The 15,429-nt window shown below is 44.3% G+C and overlaps 1 protein-coding gene across 1 annotated transcript in view; it reads right to left on the bottom strand.

The window, feature by feature from the left end:
- The window catches only part of nrn1la (neuritin 1-like a), a 70,142-nt gene extending 58,755 nt beyond the window's left edge, over positions 1 to 11,387 (bottom strand). The window contains exon 1 of the mRNA XM_086208446.1: positions 11,098 to 11,387. Coding sequence (XP_086064572.1) covers positions 11,098 to 11,155 — 58 coding nt within the window. The 5' untranslated portion in view covers positions 11,156 to 11,387. The remainder of the gene's footprint in view (positions 1 to 11,097) is intronic.
- Between the last annotated feature and the right edge of the window lie 4,042 nt (positions 11,388 to 15,429).

Raw genomic sequence — 15,429 nt, 5'->3', positions numbered from 1 at the left:
CTGGGTAGAGGAAGGCTCGCGCCCGACATCGCAGCGTGACAAACGATAGATACGCTTTTACAGAAATGTGTAAAAGTATTGATAAAAGACACCTAAGCTTCTATGCGATCATTTCCGTGATGGGCTAATCATATGACTTAGTCAGGATGCACGCTGGCCGTGATGCATCGAGCAAAAACGTGAAATAAAAAAGATCTGCAGGTTTCCAGCCGTTCAGTGGTTTGTGCTGCTAATTCTAGTGTGGGAGCAACTTTGACCATTTAAACAACGACACTGAAGGAAGTTCCAGGTAGAGTCGGGATATACAGTGCTGTTGAATGTGACATCAAACACCTGCCATCACATCACACTGGGAGCATCAACATTTTACGACAGCAAGTATACACTGACGGTTAGGTTACAAACAAGCGAGAGCAAAGTGGATGAATGGCAAAGTCATTTGGAGCAGGCCAGAATCCGGATTTGGAAATGAAATGTGAACCTGAGGATAATGCAGTGCTTTATAGTATTGTATCATATTTTGTGAATGAAGCACATGAAGGGAAATCCACATCAACAGACACAGCGGAGCAGCAAAGTAATTGAATTCACCAGATTTCTCCATGAGACTCTTTAGGGTTCCTGAAGTTTAACTAGTGACCTCCTTCGTGTGTATGTCGACTTAGCTGTCAGCAGCTCAGGTGGACGGACTAATACTGCCCACCTTCACATCTTTGATGACTTTGGTTTGATTTTTCTGTTGGCTTGATTTTCTCATGCTTCACCTGTCTGGCTCCAACTTGGTGGTCGATAGGGTTCCATTTTAGGTCTGGAAGTCTCAACACCCTCTGTTCTATCTCTGCAAACCTTGACTCTCTCCATGTCACGTTCGTCTCTCTCCCACAGACGTTAGGCGTTCATGCATGCAAACACACACACGCACAGGTAGACGGGGGCAGGTGCAGACGTGCATATGTGCACATCCGCGGAGACATGCACATCTTTTTTTAATGCAACGTCACTTCACATCCTTGCAGGTTGTGCACTTTATTCAAACAACTTCCTCTCTCGACTGCAGCAGAATGTCAACTCGCAAAGAACACTCAAAAATGACTTTAAACTGACTGAAGAGCTATTCAGAGGTACGCCGCAAAGGCTGGATACAAAACAACACTTAAGAGTGGTTTAACAATTGGGGGCCTTGGTTTTTTTTTCAGAATGAGATGAAAAGGTATATTTTTGTTCTCATTTACAGTTTTGTGCTTATGGAGTCAGAAGCAAGGTGTGATATGCCTCGTTTAGCCTAAAAAAAAAGGAACGATAAGGCAAGAAATACCAGCAGCATCATCTCAGGTGAATTACTATCATGTTGTGTGTCAGCTTTGCGAAATCACTCTTCGTGTATGTTGCCTCTTTCACCTCTTGTTATTTTGTATCTATTGAAATCCATCCATTGTCTTCCGCTTATTCCTGTTTAGGGTCGTGGGGGGGCTGGAGCCTATCCCAGCAGCAACAGGCTAGAGGAGGGGTTCACCCTGGACAGGTCACCAGTCCATCACAGGACCAACACATAGAGACAGACAACCATTCACACTCACAGTCACACCTACGGTCAATTTAGAGTATCAATCAGCCTCGTCCCCTCTTGATGTCTTTGGACTGTGGGAGGAAGCTGGAGTACCAGAGAGAACCCACACAGGAACAGGGAGAACATGCAGACTCCACACAGAAAGATCCTCTGCCCGAGCCGGGGCTCAAACCCAGAACCTTCTTGCTGTGAGGCGAGAGTGCTGACCACTGCTCCACCGTGCCGGCCATCAACTGATATGTTTATCAAAAATATTCATGTGATGCAGGCAGGTCTGTAATAGCTTTGCAAAACCGCCAAAATAATATTGCGCAAGATTCTCACCTACTGGTTGAATACCTGCAGCTTAAATAATTTGCGTCTCCAAACAGAGTTTCGGTGCATGTTTACGCATGTGGTACAGCACCGGGAACTGTTAGTTATTGAACTGTCCCAGCAGGATGGGTCAGGATCTAATGGGCCTAATTGTAATTAATGTCCTACACAAAAGGCCTGCTGATACACAAAGAGTCCATTAGAGCTGTTAGGATGTTTTTATTTCAAGTAGACTGGGCACCCCCTCCATCTCCTCCCCTTCGCCATCACCTTTACCGGAGGCTTGTCACCACCAGCTACCTCAGAAGCGAGTTCATATTTTCCTGGGATAGCTCTTGGAATATTTGCACGTTCTACGATAGCTCTGGGGAGGGTTATCTTACAGTTTAAGTTTTAATTAATAAAAGGTTTAGATTGAAAACTGTCCTGAACAAGAGGGACACGTGTTTTCAAAGCACTTCAATGTTTATGAGCAATCACGTCGAGTAGTGAATTCTCAATTCTCTAAATGGACTTAAATTCCTCCAAGGTAATCAGATCGATTCAAGTTCCGCTGTACATGATTCCGGGGGGTGTTTAAAAGCTTTCTTGCCTAATTCTGTTCTCACTCTGGAGACCACCAACAGCAGAATATAGTGAAAATGCAAGCCATTTTGATTTTTACACATGTAAATACACAAAGAACCGTCGAAGAGACAAGATTAACATACAGTAGAAAAGCTGGCAAACACAGAGATGTAACTCAGCAGCAGCAGCGCACAGAGCCCAGACCTCCACGGCGAGTGATAAACTGATCAGGCGCCTTCATGAAGATCTAATAAAATTAAATATGTTGCCAAAATGGAATGGTTCCTCGCCTTGAGAGAGGAACAGGATTCATCCCTGAAGAAATTTGGCTTAGAAACCAAGGTTTGTTTGTGTTTCATAATCACGCCTCAGTATACTTACATGCTGACTATGATTTTTTCAACCTCTGGGGCTATTAAGATCGTCGAAAGATTCCTTTTGCGATCTCCAAAAGTGAATATTTATCTGCTTCTTTAAGTGCAATTTAGTTGAATGAGTGCTAATCTGACACATTAGATGTTTGTTTGACAAGACCATAGAAGCAGTTCAGGAAAGGACAGATCCATTCAAAAGACATGCTTGACTAGATGAACCATCTATACAACCGTCAATGAAAACTTCTTTCACAGAAGAAATACTCTCCAGTGACTGATGCGTCCTCTTCAGGAGCCGCCATTGTTGGTTTCAACAGTTGCTTCTTCTTGCCCCTAAACCACCTCTGAGTCTCTGAATGAAGCCTGATGTGATGCTTTATCCTGTGAGCTTGCAAAAAAAAAGAAAAAGAAAAAAGAAAAGAAAACCTTGCACGCAAGCTAAAATATTTGGCGGCAATAATTTTTTTGTGTTCGATAGTTCCATAAACTGGAAGCAGCTCGTCTAATTCATCACAGCTGAGGTTGCTGTTGTCTGGGTGGACCACCTCCACCCCTGACAAAGTGCCACCCTTTACACCCCAGGAAACGCCTCTGCTGCTGGTTAATTCTGTGCCTGACGGGGAGAAGATGAGAAGGTTATCAATCTAAAGATGCTTTATAATCTGCCCATTTATTTCTCTAATAGGCTTTATCACATTTTCTACCCATTTACAGAGATGCCTGATCACATTCCGACTCCAAACGACATCATCAGTTGCTTCATGCCTCTTTGTCTTGGCTCCCACTGCACATCTAATACGTCCTCAGCTAAAACTGCGCGGAGGTAGATTTGCAACTTATTTGTCCTTCAGAAAACTGCGGTTTTTCATCGTGCACTGCCCTTCTTTCCTGCCTCTGTTGCCCTCGAGTGGGTTTTAGTCCATGTTTTAAAATATGGAGTGATTTTGCACGATCTCTTTTGTTAGATTCAAATCGTGTTGAACTGTGGAGATTCTGGTCATGACTCTATTTACTTGCAGGCTTGATAAAACCGGCTGCTGATGTCTACTTCCCACCTATCTAATCCTCACCATTCTCTTCCTCAGGTTGTGCCTCTCTCTCTTGCTCCATATAACGCTTCTTACTTTCTATCTTTAAGAGCGACGCTGACCTTGGACCAGTGTCTCCTTCCTCGCTGGTAACCTTCCTGTATGCTCTCAGTACACAGTGCAGGGCGGGCAGGCAGTGTGTGTGGGTGTGGGAGAGGCAGAGGGGGGTTTGGGTGAATGAATTAACACCAGCATATATGCAAATTAATTGGAACATCAAACACCTGGAATAAATTTTCAGTTTCAACAGCTACATGCCAACATAGACATTAATACACACACATACACACATTACAACCAGGGGATTGATTCAGTTAAGAGTGATTATATTAGAGGGCACTGTGTGTGTGTGTGTGTGTGTGTGTGTATGTGTGTGTGTGTGAGAGAGAGAGAGAGAGAGAGAGAGAGAGAGAGCATTTTTAAGCAGTACATGCGTGTGTATGAATATTCATGCTCAGCACAGTTTGGGGATAAAGAGAAGAGAGTCATGCTCTGCTGGTACTTCATTACTTAGTATTTGTTAGAGGAACTCTGGTGCACACATACACAAACACACACGCACACACACACTCACACACACACTCCCGCAGATCAAGGAGGAACTGTAGAAACCAGAAAATAAATTGGAGGAAATGTGTGCCTGTGTGCCCGTGCGTGTGTGTTTGTGTGTGTGTGTTCTCTACATGTGAGTCTCTTGTGTGTATGAGCGATAATGGTGTAAGATTCAAGCCCGCCGTCAGACAATTTAAGTTCTTGTGAACAATTTTAAGAGCACGCACACACTGACTTTCTTCTCTTGTTCATAAATGTCTGCATGAACACAGTAATGCTTAGCATTTAAGCATAGCATGCTAGCATACTGTGGTTTGCCAATTAGTAACACACAAAGGACAGATGGTGGGATAAACTAAAGTACTGGACTCGTATACATGTTGACCGTATAATGGTCCTAGATCAGAAGGATCCCGAGGAAGACATGGATGTCTGAAACTAACTGTAAATTAGTCTCAACCTAACATTTCCATCCGTGGACGTGCTAGCTTAGCTTAAATTTATACTTCCTGTATACGTACAAAATTTGAGTTGAGATCATGTGTCCCTGCAGAAGAGTGTCGTTCTAAGGAGGCTATAAATTATTTGCAGTCTGTAATGTTAGTAAGTCAAAATTTGAAGTGTAACTTCAGAAATCAGATGGAATGGAATGCAGCATGAGTGCAGGCAGAGTAATTGGGGGGGCGCATTGGTGGGTGGGATCTCTGCCAAAGCTGTGCGCCAGCGTGGCTGAGAACTGAGATGCTCGTAATGGCGTAGCGCTAGATGTTGGAGGGTTTTCTGAGAGAGATAAATGAGCAGGAAGTTCAAGCGTTCTTGGGCCTTCTTCATAAGGAAGCGGACATTTGATATCCAAGAGATGTTCTCATTGTGAACCACTTGTGAACCAAAAAAAAAAAAGGGGGGGGGGGATCCACTTCACTTTAAACCCCCTGATAGATGAAGGGGAGTGGCTGCAGCGTCTGCAACTGAAGATATCCACAATCAGCTTCTGGACACTGAGATGCACCACAACATGCAGGTCATCGTCCCTCTAAGTCTCGTCACTCAGTGGCTTTTCATGCACAGCTACTGTCCATCTATAGTTATGATAAATGGACTGCACTTAGATGGCACTGTTCTCCTAAGTGCTTTATAATGAGGCCTCTTTCACACTCACGCTGATAGCGCAGGTTGCCACGCAAGGAGACAACCAACCTGCTCATCAGGAGCAATTAGGGGTTCAGTATCTGGCTGAAAGACACTTCAACACAGTCTCTGGGGGAATAGCAGATCAAACCAAAGCCACTAACCCCTGAGTCATGCCGCCCCCCTACTTATAGCTCAATTACATAAATCCATTTACTGATGGAAGTTGCCCTGGAACCGTGGGTGGTATTAAGCCCCTCAACAGCTGGTCACAGTCAGACTTTCTTCTGGTTCACTTTTTGCGCGACACACCAAGTAGTTTGACCCGTGTCAAACGGTGGAAGAAAACAGACAAGTCCTTATGCTGAGAAGACATGAACTTCCCCTCTCCCGGTCACCTCAACTGTGCATTGTTTGCATTATGCATTGTTTCCAGCTGAAGAGCTGCAGAACATTCAGAATGCCTGATGTCACTTCGACTGAAGCATAAGTGCACGCCTGAGTAAATAAATTCTTCAGTGTATTATTTGCTATGGTAGTATATTCAGGCTGAACGGTGGTGCAGTGGTTAGTGCTGTTGCCTCCCAGCAAGAAGGTTCTGGGTTCGAGCCCCGGCTCCAGCACTGGGTCTTTCTGTGTGTGTCTTTCTCCCTGTTCCTGTGTGGGTTCTCTCTGGTACTCCAGCTTCCTCCCACAGTCCAAAGACATCAAGAGAGGACGAGGCTGATTGATACTCTAAATTGACCGTAGGTGTGACTGTGAGTGTGGTTGTCTGTCTCTATGTGTTGGTCCTGTGATGGACTGGTGACCTGTCCAGGGTGAACCCTGCCTCTCACCCAAAGGCTGCTGGGATAGGCTCCCGCCCCCCCACAACCCTTAACAGGAATAAGTGGATGCGCCATTCAGAGTAACGTTCAATGTTTATAGTCCAGTTTGGGTCGGACTACACACATATATCAACTTTCTCAATCATGTTAATGTATTGATCTCAGTGACTGAGCCCGTCAGGTTGCTGTTGGTAATGGAGATGGTGGGCGATGGAATCTTTAGGTAAAAGAAGACGTAATGAGGTAGCGTTCTTTCCGGTGGCCAATCTTGCAAATTTGCCCATAAAACAGTCTTCAAGGGAGGTGCATGTGGGAGAGCAAATGTCTGAACCACTTTCCTATTTTCAATCTATCTTTGCAATGATTTCCAGCATGTTTTCGCTCTTGTAATCTAATGAGAACCAATGTCAATCAAACAGTGCTGCCCATGAGATGCATCTCATCCCATCAAAACTCCGGTTCCTGGAAATGAGTTAGCTTTGCTTTGAAACAAGTGAAGTAGGATTTTCACTATCAGATTTATCAATATTTGTGAATCCCTGATGAAAAAGATGAAGACGGGATGGAGAAGGGGAAAAAGCGAGGTGATGATGAAAGAAGCAGAGGTGTAGATATGAGAGATAGAGCAGGTTTTGAATAAAAAAAGAGGAGGGATGGAGTGCAGATAAAAAAAATGACTGCAGAGACGAGACAGAGAAGAGGGGAGATGCGGAGGTGGTGAGGGAGGGTAGAAGAAGAGAATGAGGGGGGTTTGGAAGAAGTGTGCTGCCTGGTGGACACAGTGCGTGTTTGAAGTGTGTGTGCAGGAGGGAGGGGGGCGAGTGAGAGCACTTTTCAACTGGACCTTTATAACTATTTTAATGAGGAATCTTCCACTTCGTGTGTCGGTGCTGCAGTTTAAAAACAAAAGCATCTCAGTAACGCTGCAGTCGACCCACTGAGGGGGAACTGGGAGAGAGAGGGAGGGGAGGTTAGGAAGTGTTTCCCAAGGAGAACAATTAAAAAGCAGAATATAATCTCCCTCTCGCCTTTGGACTGATTTTAACGTGATTTTTGAGGCTCTGGTGATGCCGAGAGGAGACCTGAACGCTGAGGGGGTCTCTCCTTCTGTCTCCGCCTCTGATACCACCAGGCTGATGAGCTGAGACATGAGTGAGGGGACTGAAGGCTGACGCTCAGGATTTCCAGTATAACAGGTGCCTTTGAGGTTACATTTGATCTTAACTAACCTATTTTTTGGGGGAGTTTTTTTGTACCATATCAATCAATTCACCGCTGAAATGTGTAATATTTTGTGTCTCCTCTGAGCCAAGTGCGAGAGATGATGTAACGGTTATTAATATACACTTATTGTAAAACGTTGCCAACTGACGACTGACTCCTTCTTTGTTCGTATGATCAATCTTGTTTAAATATAAATGTTACAACGTTGAAGGACCACATATTTGACTTTATTTGACCCTCTGACAGTTGAGACTGTCTCTCAATAACCTGCAGTCAGATATTTCCCAGGTCTTGATTCCTTTTGGGCTCAAGGCCTCCATTAAAACCACATTTCAGATCAAATACTGCTGACACTGCAGTTCATGAGAATTTGCTTTATACTGTATGGAATTGCAGATGAAGATACTAAATAAACATGACCATTATTGATGGGCACTGTCAGTGCTTATTGTAAAAATAGACTTACACAGCATTTTCCCAGCATGAGGAAAAAAAAAACTGAGTGAAGAGCCAATGTGAGTCAGAACATGAGAGCAAAGACTTGCACCAAGGTTGTCTCTCACTAAAATATTCACATTTATTCAAGATGTTACTTGTATTTTAGAAAGATTTACCGAGATAAAACTTTTAAACTACTGCATAAATGTTGTGTAGGTTCAGGAGAAGTTCATTTCAGCATTTCATGACATCTGAATTCTAGTGGTACCAGCAGCAGTTCAGAAAAGGAAATGTTCGTCTCCTCCGTCAGAGACGCAGCAGACATGACAATGATTGGCGTTTTAGCAACTGTTCCCTCCTGGTAACCGAATTACTTCCAAATAATTTTGGAAAAATGCCTTTTCTTTCTTACAGAGTTGCATGAAAATACTGGTAATGCTTTCATAGTATCAAGTGCTAGCATTAGCATTGCTTTGCATAACGACAGCTGGCCAACTAATTACAAAAGTAACAAAACCTGCATTTGCCACGTCTAAGGTTACTATGACGTTAATCATCATCTTGGACTGCTTTAGTCCTGATGTTGATTAATCTACTTCTAGAATGGCCTATTTTATTGTGCTTTTTGTACATTGGTACAAATCCCCGACAATCACCCGGGCGAAGCTAGCATTATGCTAACATTACCAAAACTAGCTTTGTCACTCTCGTTTTTTTGGGCGTGCTGATAATCAATATCCGCAACGACATCTGGAGACTTGTTTTGCCACCTCGTAAGCGAACGCTGTGTCACAACACGTGAACACTCTGCAGTTCACGAGCGAGTGTTTACTGAAGAATGTTGTGGTCGAATCAAGTCAATTTTATTTGTGTAGCGCCAAATCACAACAAAAGTTCTCTCATGACACTTTACAGGTAGAGCAGGTCTGGTACCTCACTCCTTCAATGAATCTACACCCAACAATTCTCCATCAGCAAACACATCCTGCTACAGCGGTGATGAAAACCTTCCTTTTAACAGGCAGGAACGTCGAGCAGATCCAGGCTCAATGGGGACGGCCTTCTGCTTTGACCGGTTGGGGGGAAAGAGAGCAGGACAGCGGGGCAGAGACAAAGACAGATAATGGAGGAAGACAGATATACAAGAGGAAAGAGAGGGACAGAGATAAAGAGAAGAGACTGGTGGACAGACGGGGACGTGAGCAGGTGGAGCTGAGGGGGGCAGCTTGAGCCTCTTCAGGTCTGTAGCCTCCTCCAGCAGCAGCAGCAGCAGCAGCCAGAACAAAACATTAAAATATCTTTCAATCTTATTCAGGCATTTGACCAAAACCCCAATGACTTTGATACGAGGGGACCGGTAAAACGTCGATGCTAACTTATGTCTGGGCTTCAGGACAACATTTGTATTTACAACGTAACCAGTGCTGATTTGTTTGTCATCAAAGGGGGGAAAAAAAGTTGAATAATCGTGCATCTCACTGTATCGCCATGAACAACACAAGTACCCTGGAAGTGAAGCGGCGACATGGAAATCAACCGTTATTCATCTTACTGTTCCGACCTGATGGAGCTTTTCCTGCTAGTCCTCTGGAAAAATGGTGACTTTTTGTTCATGTCCTTTTCTTCATTTCTAGAGACTCTGATCATCTGCAACCAGAGCGAAAGCAACTCGTTTGAAACACACTGCAGTCCAGACCAGCCCTTATCTGCATCTGTTAAAACTGAGCAGACTACATTTCTAAACTTCTCGGAATCACCACATATTCTTAATTCTTTGAAATATCCGACAAAAATGTTTCCCTCTTGCGTCAGCAGAATGTTGCACGGAGATGGTGAAATGCTTCCGTGGAGACCAGAAGACTAATTGTTACACCGGTGCTCCTGCATGGCACAAAGGTCTTGTGAAGAGCCATAGTGATAAAGGCAGCGATAAATAACGCTCAGAAGAATGTTCATTTGGAGCTAAATATAGACTATATACATATATTGAAAAGGCAATATTTTAGTGTCTACGAAAGTGCGAGATATGATCGTCAAATTATTATTTAAAGAAGCTCACACACACACACACACAGTTTGATAGGAACAAAGAATTATAATATTAATATTACAGAGTCTTCCCCTGCTGCAGTGAAACGACGGACAGATGATAAGCAGAGAGGAGGTTTTCCCGCTCAGCTTCACATGCCGGCTGAACGGGGGTCTCAGGAGACTCGGCTGAGCAGAGGAGGGGGGCAGATGCCGTACATTCATCTTTTATCTCCATCGGTGGGACTTTGTTTTTTTTTTTTTTTTTTTAGCCCCACCGTGTTACACTCCCATGGGAGCCTCATCCACCCCCTCACCTTCATTGCTCTGACATCAGCCAGAGGATGATGATCACTCATGATGGTCACTGAGGAGGATGATGATGATGATGATGATGATGATGATGATGATGATGATGATGATGATTTTGAGGACACTGTACTTTAAAGTAGATGAGATACTACAGATGATCCCATCTTAGTTAGTTTTTTTATCTACAAAAATACATGAATGAACTTCAACTAAGTTTCATGGGGAATGAATAGCAGGAGTTTCACGTTAGAGATTACAGGCTTTCATGGTGTGAATTGGCTGGATCGAATGCGTGAGCGGCGGGATGTAAAATTTCACGCAAGTTATGAGTCAGCAGCATCTGTTTGCGATGTGCAACAGAGCAGGAGAGGCGCAGGCAAATCACGATGACAGCAGCTCGTTACGCAGAGGGTCCCGTATCAAGCCACCGCACAAGCACACGCAGGGTTTGCGGTTTCTCGTATCCGTCCTGCAGCAGCGGGACACTTCAACTTCCTGCACCGAGACCCAAGTCCTCTTCATCTGGGCTACGTCGAACAAGACTGAGCGAGTTCTCGTCTCAGTTACGCGCGCTGACACGCAGCCCAAACTACTACTACTACAAATGAATCCCAACTGCAGGGGAAGTTGTGTATTGCACAAAAATATAACTTACTGGTATCATTCTCAGTACTTACTCAGAATAAGAGCAACAGGCAGGAAGAGGAGGCATGCGGAGTTCATCAGGGATGCCATGCTGGCCCGACAGTCTGTCCTCCGGACTCAGGACTCTCAGGGTTGCGCTGGGATTCCCCCAAGATATTTGGTTTTGTTCGGGACAGGATAGATGCTGCTGCCGGTGTTGGCCCGCTCCTCGGCGCTGGTGAAAGTGTCTCCCTGCTCCTCCTGTTGTCTTCGTTGCAGCTCTCTACTCCTGTCTGTCTCTGTGTGTGCGTGTGTGTGTGTGTGCGTGTGTGTGTGTGCGTGTGTGTGTATGTGAGAGAGAGGAACCACGGTGCGCTCCTCCTGATGGGGAGGGCGCGTCCGAGGAGGAGGAGGAGGGTCTTCAGCTGCCTGGGTAGATGACTGGATAGTTGAGCGTTTGACAGCAAAAGAAATATTCAAAAGTAAAATGATCTATTCTGCAGAAAAAATACTGCATCATTGTAATAATTGAATTATGCAGTATTGTTTTGTTGTCATGCTGCCTACAACAGCAGGGTACTCAGAGGTGGAAAAAGTGCACGCGTATTACTCGAGCAGAAGTACAGATACTCAAGAAAAAAACATATAAAAGTAGAAGTACTGATTCAACCGATTTAAAAGTAAAGAACTACAGGCTCTTTAGTACTCGAAAATATAAAAAGTAAGTTGTAAAGAACCTATTGGCATATTTCATTTTTATTGTATTTTAACAGTGAAAAACAGACCAACGCATTGAATTTTTTTTTTTTTTTTTTTTTTTTTTTTTAAGACAACCGGTCAGGTATGCAGTGGATCTTTTCGCCAACATGGCTGCTGCTCAGCCAGGCTGTATTTAGGCTTAGTTTAAAGTCAGGCTCAAAACATACACGTCATCCCTCACTGAAGTAAAGCTGAAACATGCCAACAATATTCATCACATGAAACACAGATATTAGTGCGACAAATAAAACTGCGTCAGGAAAATAAACGCTCAAGCAAAGAGTAGGAGAAATCTACTCGAGCGGTAACAAAGTTTTTGTAATTTGTCGTCTCTGAGAGGAGTGTTTAAATATGCGGTTTAGTGTCACGAGATGAACGGGGCGGGAAAGAAAAAAAAACACTGTTTAATCATGAGCCACACACATCATTTAGTAATGCTGAGCTAATGTGTGAACTAATTAAATCCTGTTGCCAAATTAATAAATCATCAGCTAATGAGCTCAGTTACTCCATACATTAATGAAAGGCCACCACATTCGCGTGTATGTGTGTGTGTGGGGGGGGGGGGGCATTATGATACATTTTGTATCTTGAGGGAATAAGTTATCAAACATCCCATCTCCAAACTTCAAGGGCTTTTTATGTTTTGAACCATAAACTTCATCACATCCAGAGAGTCCGACTTTATCCGTTGGTTACACATTTGGATTCACACTCCTTTCAGTAACCTGATTTCACTTGTGTTACTTTAATGTGAAATACACAAGTTGTACGTCAAAATTAAAACAAATAAGAGGGACGCCTGATAGTATTGGTGTATGTATATTGGTCATTCTTTAAACATACTGGCATTGTTCTGAGAGTTATTAGTCATATCAGCCATGTTGCTGGTTCAACTCATAAATATGGGGATGGCATCTTCACAAGAACAAGCTAAGAAAAGTTTTTCTAACATGCCTGTCAAGCCTAATGAGATGATTGCAGTCAGAGGAAGTGCCGCACTGCCCCGAGGCTGATGCTGCGCTGGATTTACCTTGAAACCCAAAGGTTGGAACTGGGAGTGACACCCAAGTTGACTCTATTCAAGTGGAAGAGTGGGTAAAACACACACACACACACACACACACACACATCGTGTACATCTCAGAGATTAGGAACAGCGGTTGGTAACAACAACAACATTCTGTGTGGATCTAAACATTATGTCTACATCTAAAAAATATGAATTATACATATATGTGTGTGTGTGTGTGTGTGTGTGTGTGTGTGTGTGTGTGTGTGTACAGCATCAAGTCCCCCTTCCAGTCTCATCTCCTCAGTCTAATTGTGCCCCACCTTGTTTAACCTGAAGTCTGCGGAAGTCTTGGGAGCAACTCGTCTGTCCAACTAGAGATGAGTTTTCTCCCTGCTAGCTGGCTACCGAGCCTCAAATTCTATTCAGCCTTGCTAAGAGATGCGATTCCACCTGTTTGGCTTTGTCTGTCCACTTGAGCAGGCTAACTCATGAGGGTTCCGGCTCCAATTAAGAAGATCAAAGCAAAGCAGGTGGTGCTATGAAGCCCAAGTACCGTCCTTGCACACGTCCAGGTGGTTTCCCATGAGGCATACTGGGTGTGTCTGAGCATGTTGCATTCTAGGGCTGCACTTGCTAGCTAAGTACAAGACAGTAGGCTACTCATGACCCATGACAGTGTGGCATGCCAATCAAAGGAGGCGGGAAACTGCCGGTCACAGAAACCAAGTGTTGGCTGAAGTCACCCTGACATCCGTGTAGCTGGACCTGACAGTTCAGACCATGAGAGCAGGATAGACCCGACATGGGGGGGTTCAGGGATGACATCCTCCCCCTGACTGAGAATGCAAGGAGGAGGATCACATGGTGTGCAATCCAGTTAAGAGCCATTCCTGGCTGCTTGAGGTAGCGTCTCAGATGGAGACCCAAAAATCCGAGGCAACAAGGAAGGGGAGCATAACCAGCTGCTGGGAGTGGGAGACTAACGGTACCACCTCAGCCTTGATCGACGCTCACAAGCTCAGTGCAGACAAACATGCCTTCTCTGTCTGAGAACATTGTTTTTGGTCTCTGTCAGAAGGTGTGAGAATGAAGCAACTGGCCTCCACCTTCCATCATGGTCTCGCAGCAGAATGGCCCCCCCGGTGGCTGCTGCATCTGCACTGACCACTGTCTGACAGTCGGAGTCATAATAGACATGTGTTGCTGCTGATGTGAACAAGCTTTGGCTTTTTTGTAGTTCTTGCACTTGGATTTTGCCTGGCAACCCTCTGGTGTGGTTTTTGTACTGGTCTGTGGCGCATTGTGTTTGAGAGAGACCGGGGAGGAATTTACCAGGGAGTTGATAAGATCTGAGTATTTGCCTCAGTTGCTCACTTGGCATGTGCACGATGGCCTTCACCTAGTAAGTCCAAAGTAAGGTGTTCCCAACCTGCCAAAATGACACTTTGTCGTTTAGTTTTAACCTGGAACTGCTTGATGGTCCTCAAGACTTCATTCAGGTGATGGTTCTGTTCCTCTTGGCTTATCCAAACACAAGGATGTCGGCCATCACCAAAACAACTCACTTGTCATCATTTAACAGGTCGCACATCAGCCAATTTTCGGGGCCGATGAAATTCCAAACGTCAAGCATCAGGAGTGGAACCTGTCCATCACTTTGATGACGGTAGTCAGCGTCTGGCTACCGAGGTCAAGGGGAATTTGCCAGAAGCCACTTTATGCATCCATAGAGAAAACCTTGGTGTTGTTGACTGTGGGCAGCGTTTAACGCCGCCATTTAATCTTTTTATTCAGGTGTTAGAGATCAACAAGCAGTGAGGTTTCTTTCTCTGCTGGCCCCATCAATGCACAACAGTTTGTGTGGGGGAGGGGGTCTCCCCTACTGATGTGCTGTATCCTGTTTCCCTCCTTCAGGGAGGAGTGGTTATATGTATAACCTCCAATTTTCCCTACGTCTTCTTTGCTCATAAGCTATTTATGATGAGGAAGCAATACATTAAGTAAATGACTTACGGGCTTTTCCACGTGTTTTGGAACTAAAGACAAATGTCACTTTACACGTTTCCAATGTGTTTTTCAGTAACGAGTGACACAATCAGCCCCTGGTTACATCGTTTCAATGTTCCAGTTTTATCAGGTTATTTTTGTGAAATATCTGACTTATGCCAGAGTGAGCGTTTCCACCAAAATGCAGTGGGCAGTAAGTGACTGTCGCGCTACTGAAGGGCCCATTAGCAAGGCTCCAAGTCTCCACAGGATGATTCGTTTCTTTGATTAAACCTGGAATGAGGTCAGACGTTTCCCAGCCATTACATCTTTCCATCTGCCCCGTTTTATAACTGCCTACATACAAATAAGAACCGTCACAAATCATGAATTGAACAAGTCTTTTTTTTTTATTCCAAAATGTTTTGGGTAAAAGAAACTGTAAAAGATACAACATAACCATTCAAGCAGAGGGAAATGAACACAACGGAGGGAGGAAAAATGTTTCTCACACATCGCTCCCATTTAGGCTGAAGCAGGAGTCAAACTGTCCTCTGACAACAACAACGCAGGTCTGAGAGGTCAAACTGGTAGTAGTCAAAATAGTACTTCTCTCTTTTTCACA

Source organism: Aulostomus chinensis, chromosome 7 (genome assembly GCF_037954235.1).
Source record: "Aulostomus chinensis isolate RoL2024-O1b breed Wild chromosome 7, RoL_Achi_v1.0, whole genome shotgun sequence".
Taxonomy (NCBI): domain Eukaryota; kingdom Metazoa; phylum Chordata; class Actinopteri; order Syngnathiformes; family Aulostomidae; genus Aulostomus; species Aulostomus chinensis.
The sequence above is the reverse complement of the archived record's forward strand: the minus strand, read 5'-3'. Positions and strand labels throughout refer to the sequence as shown.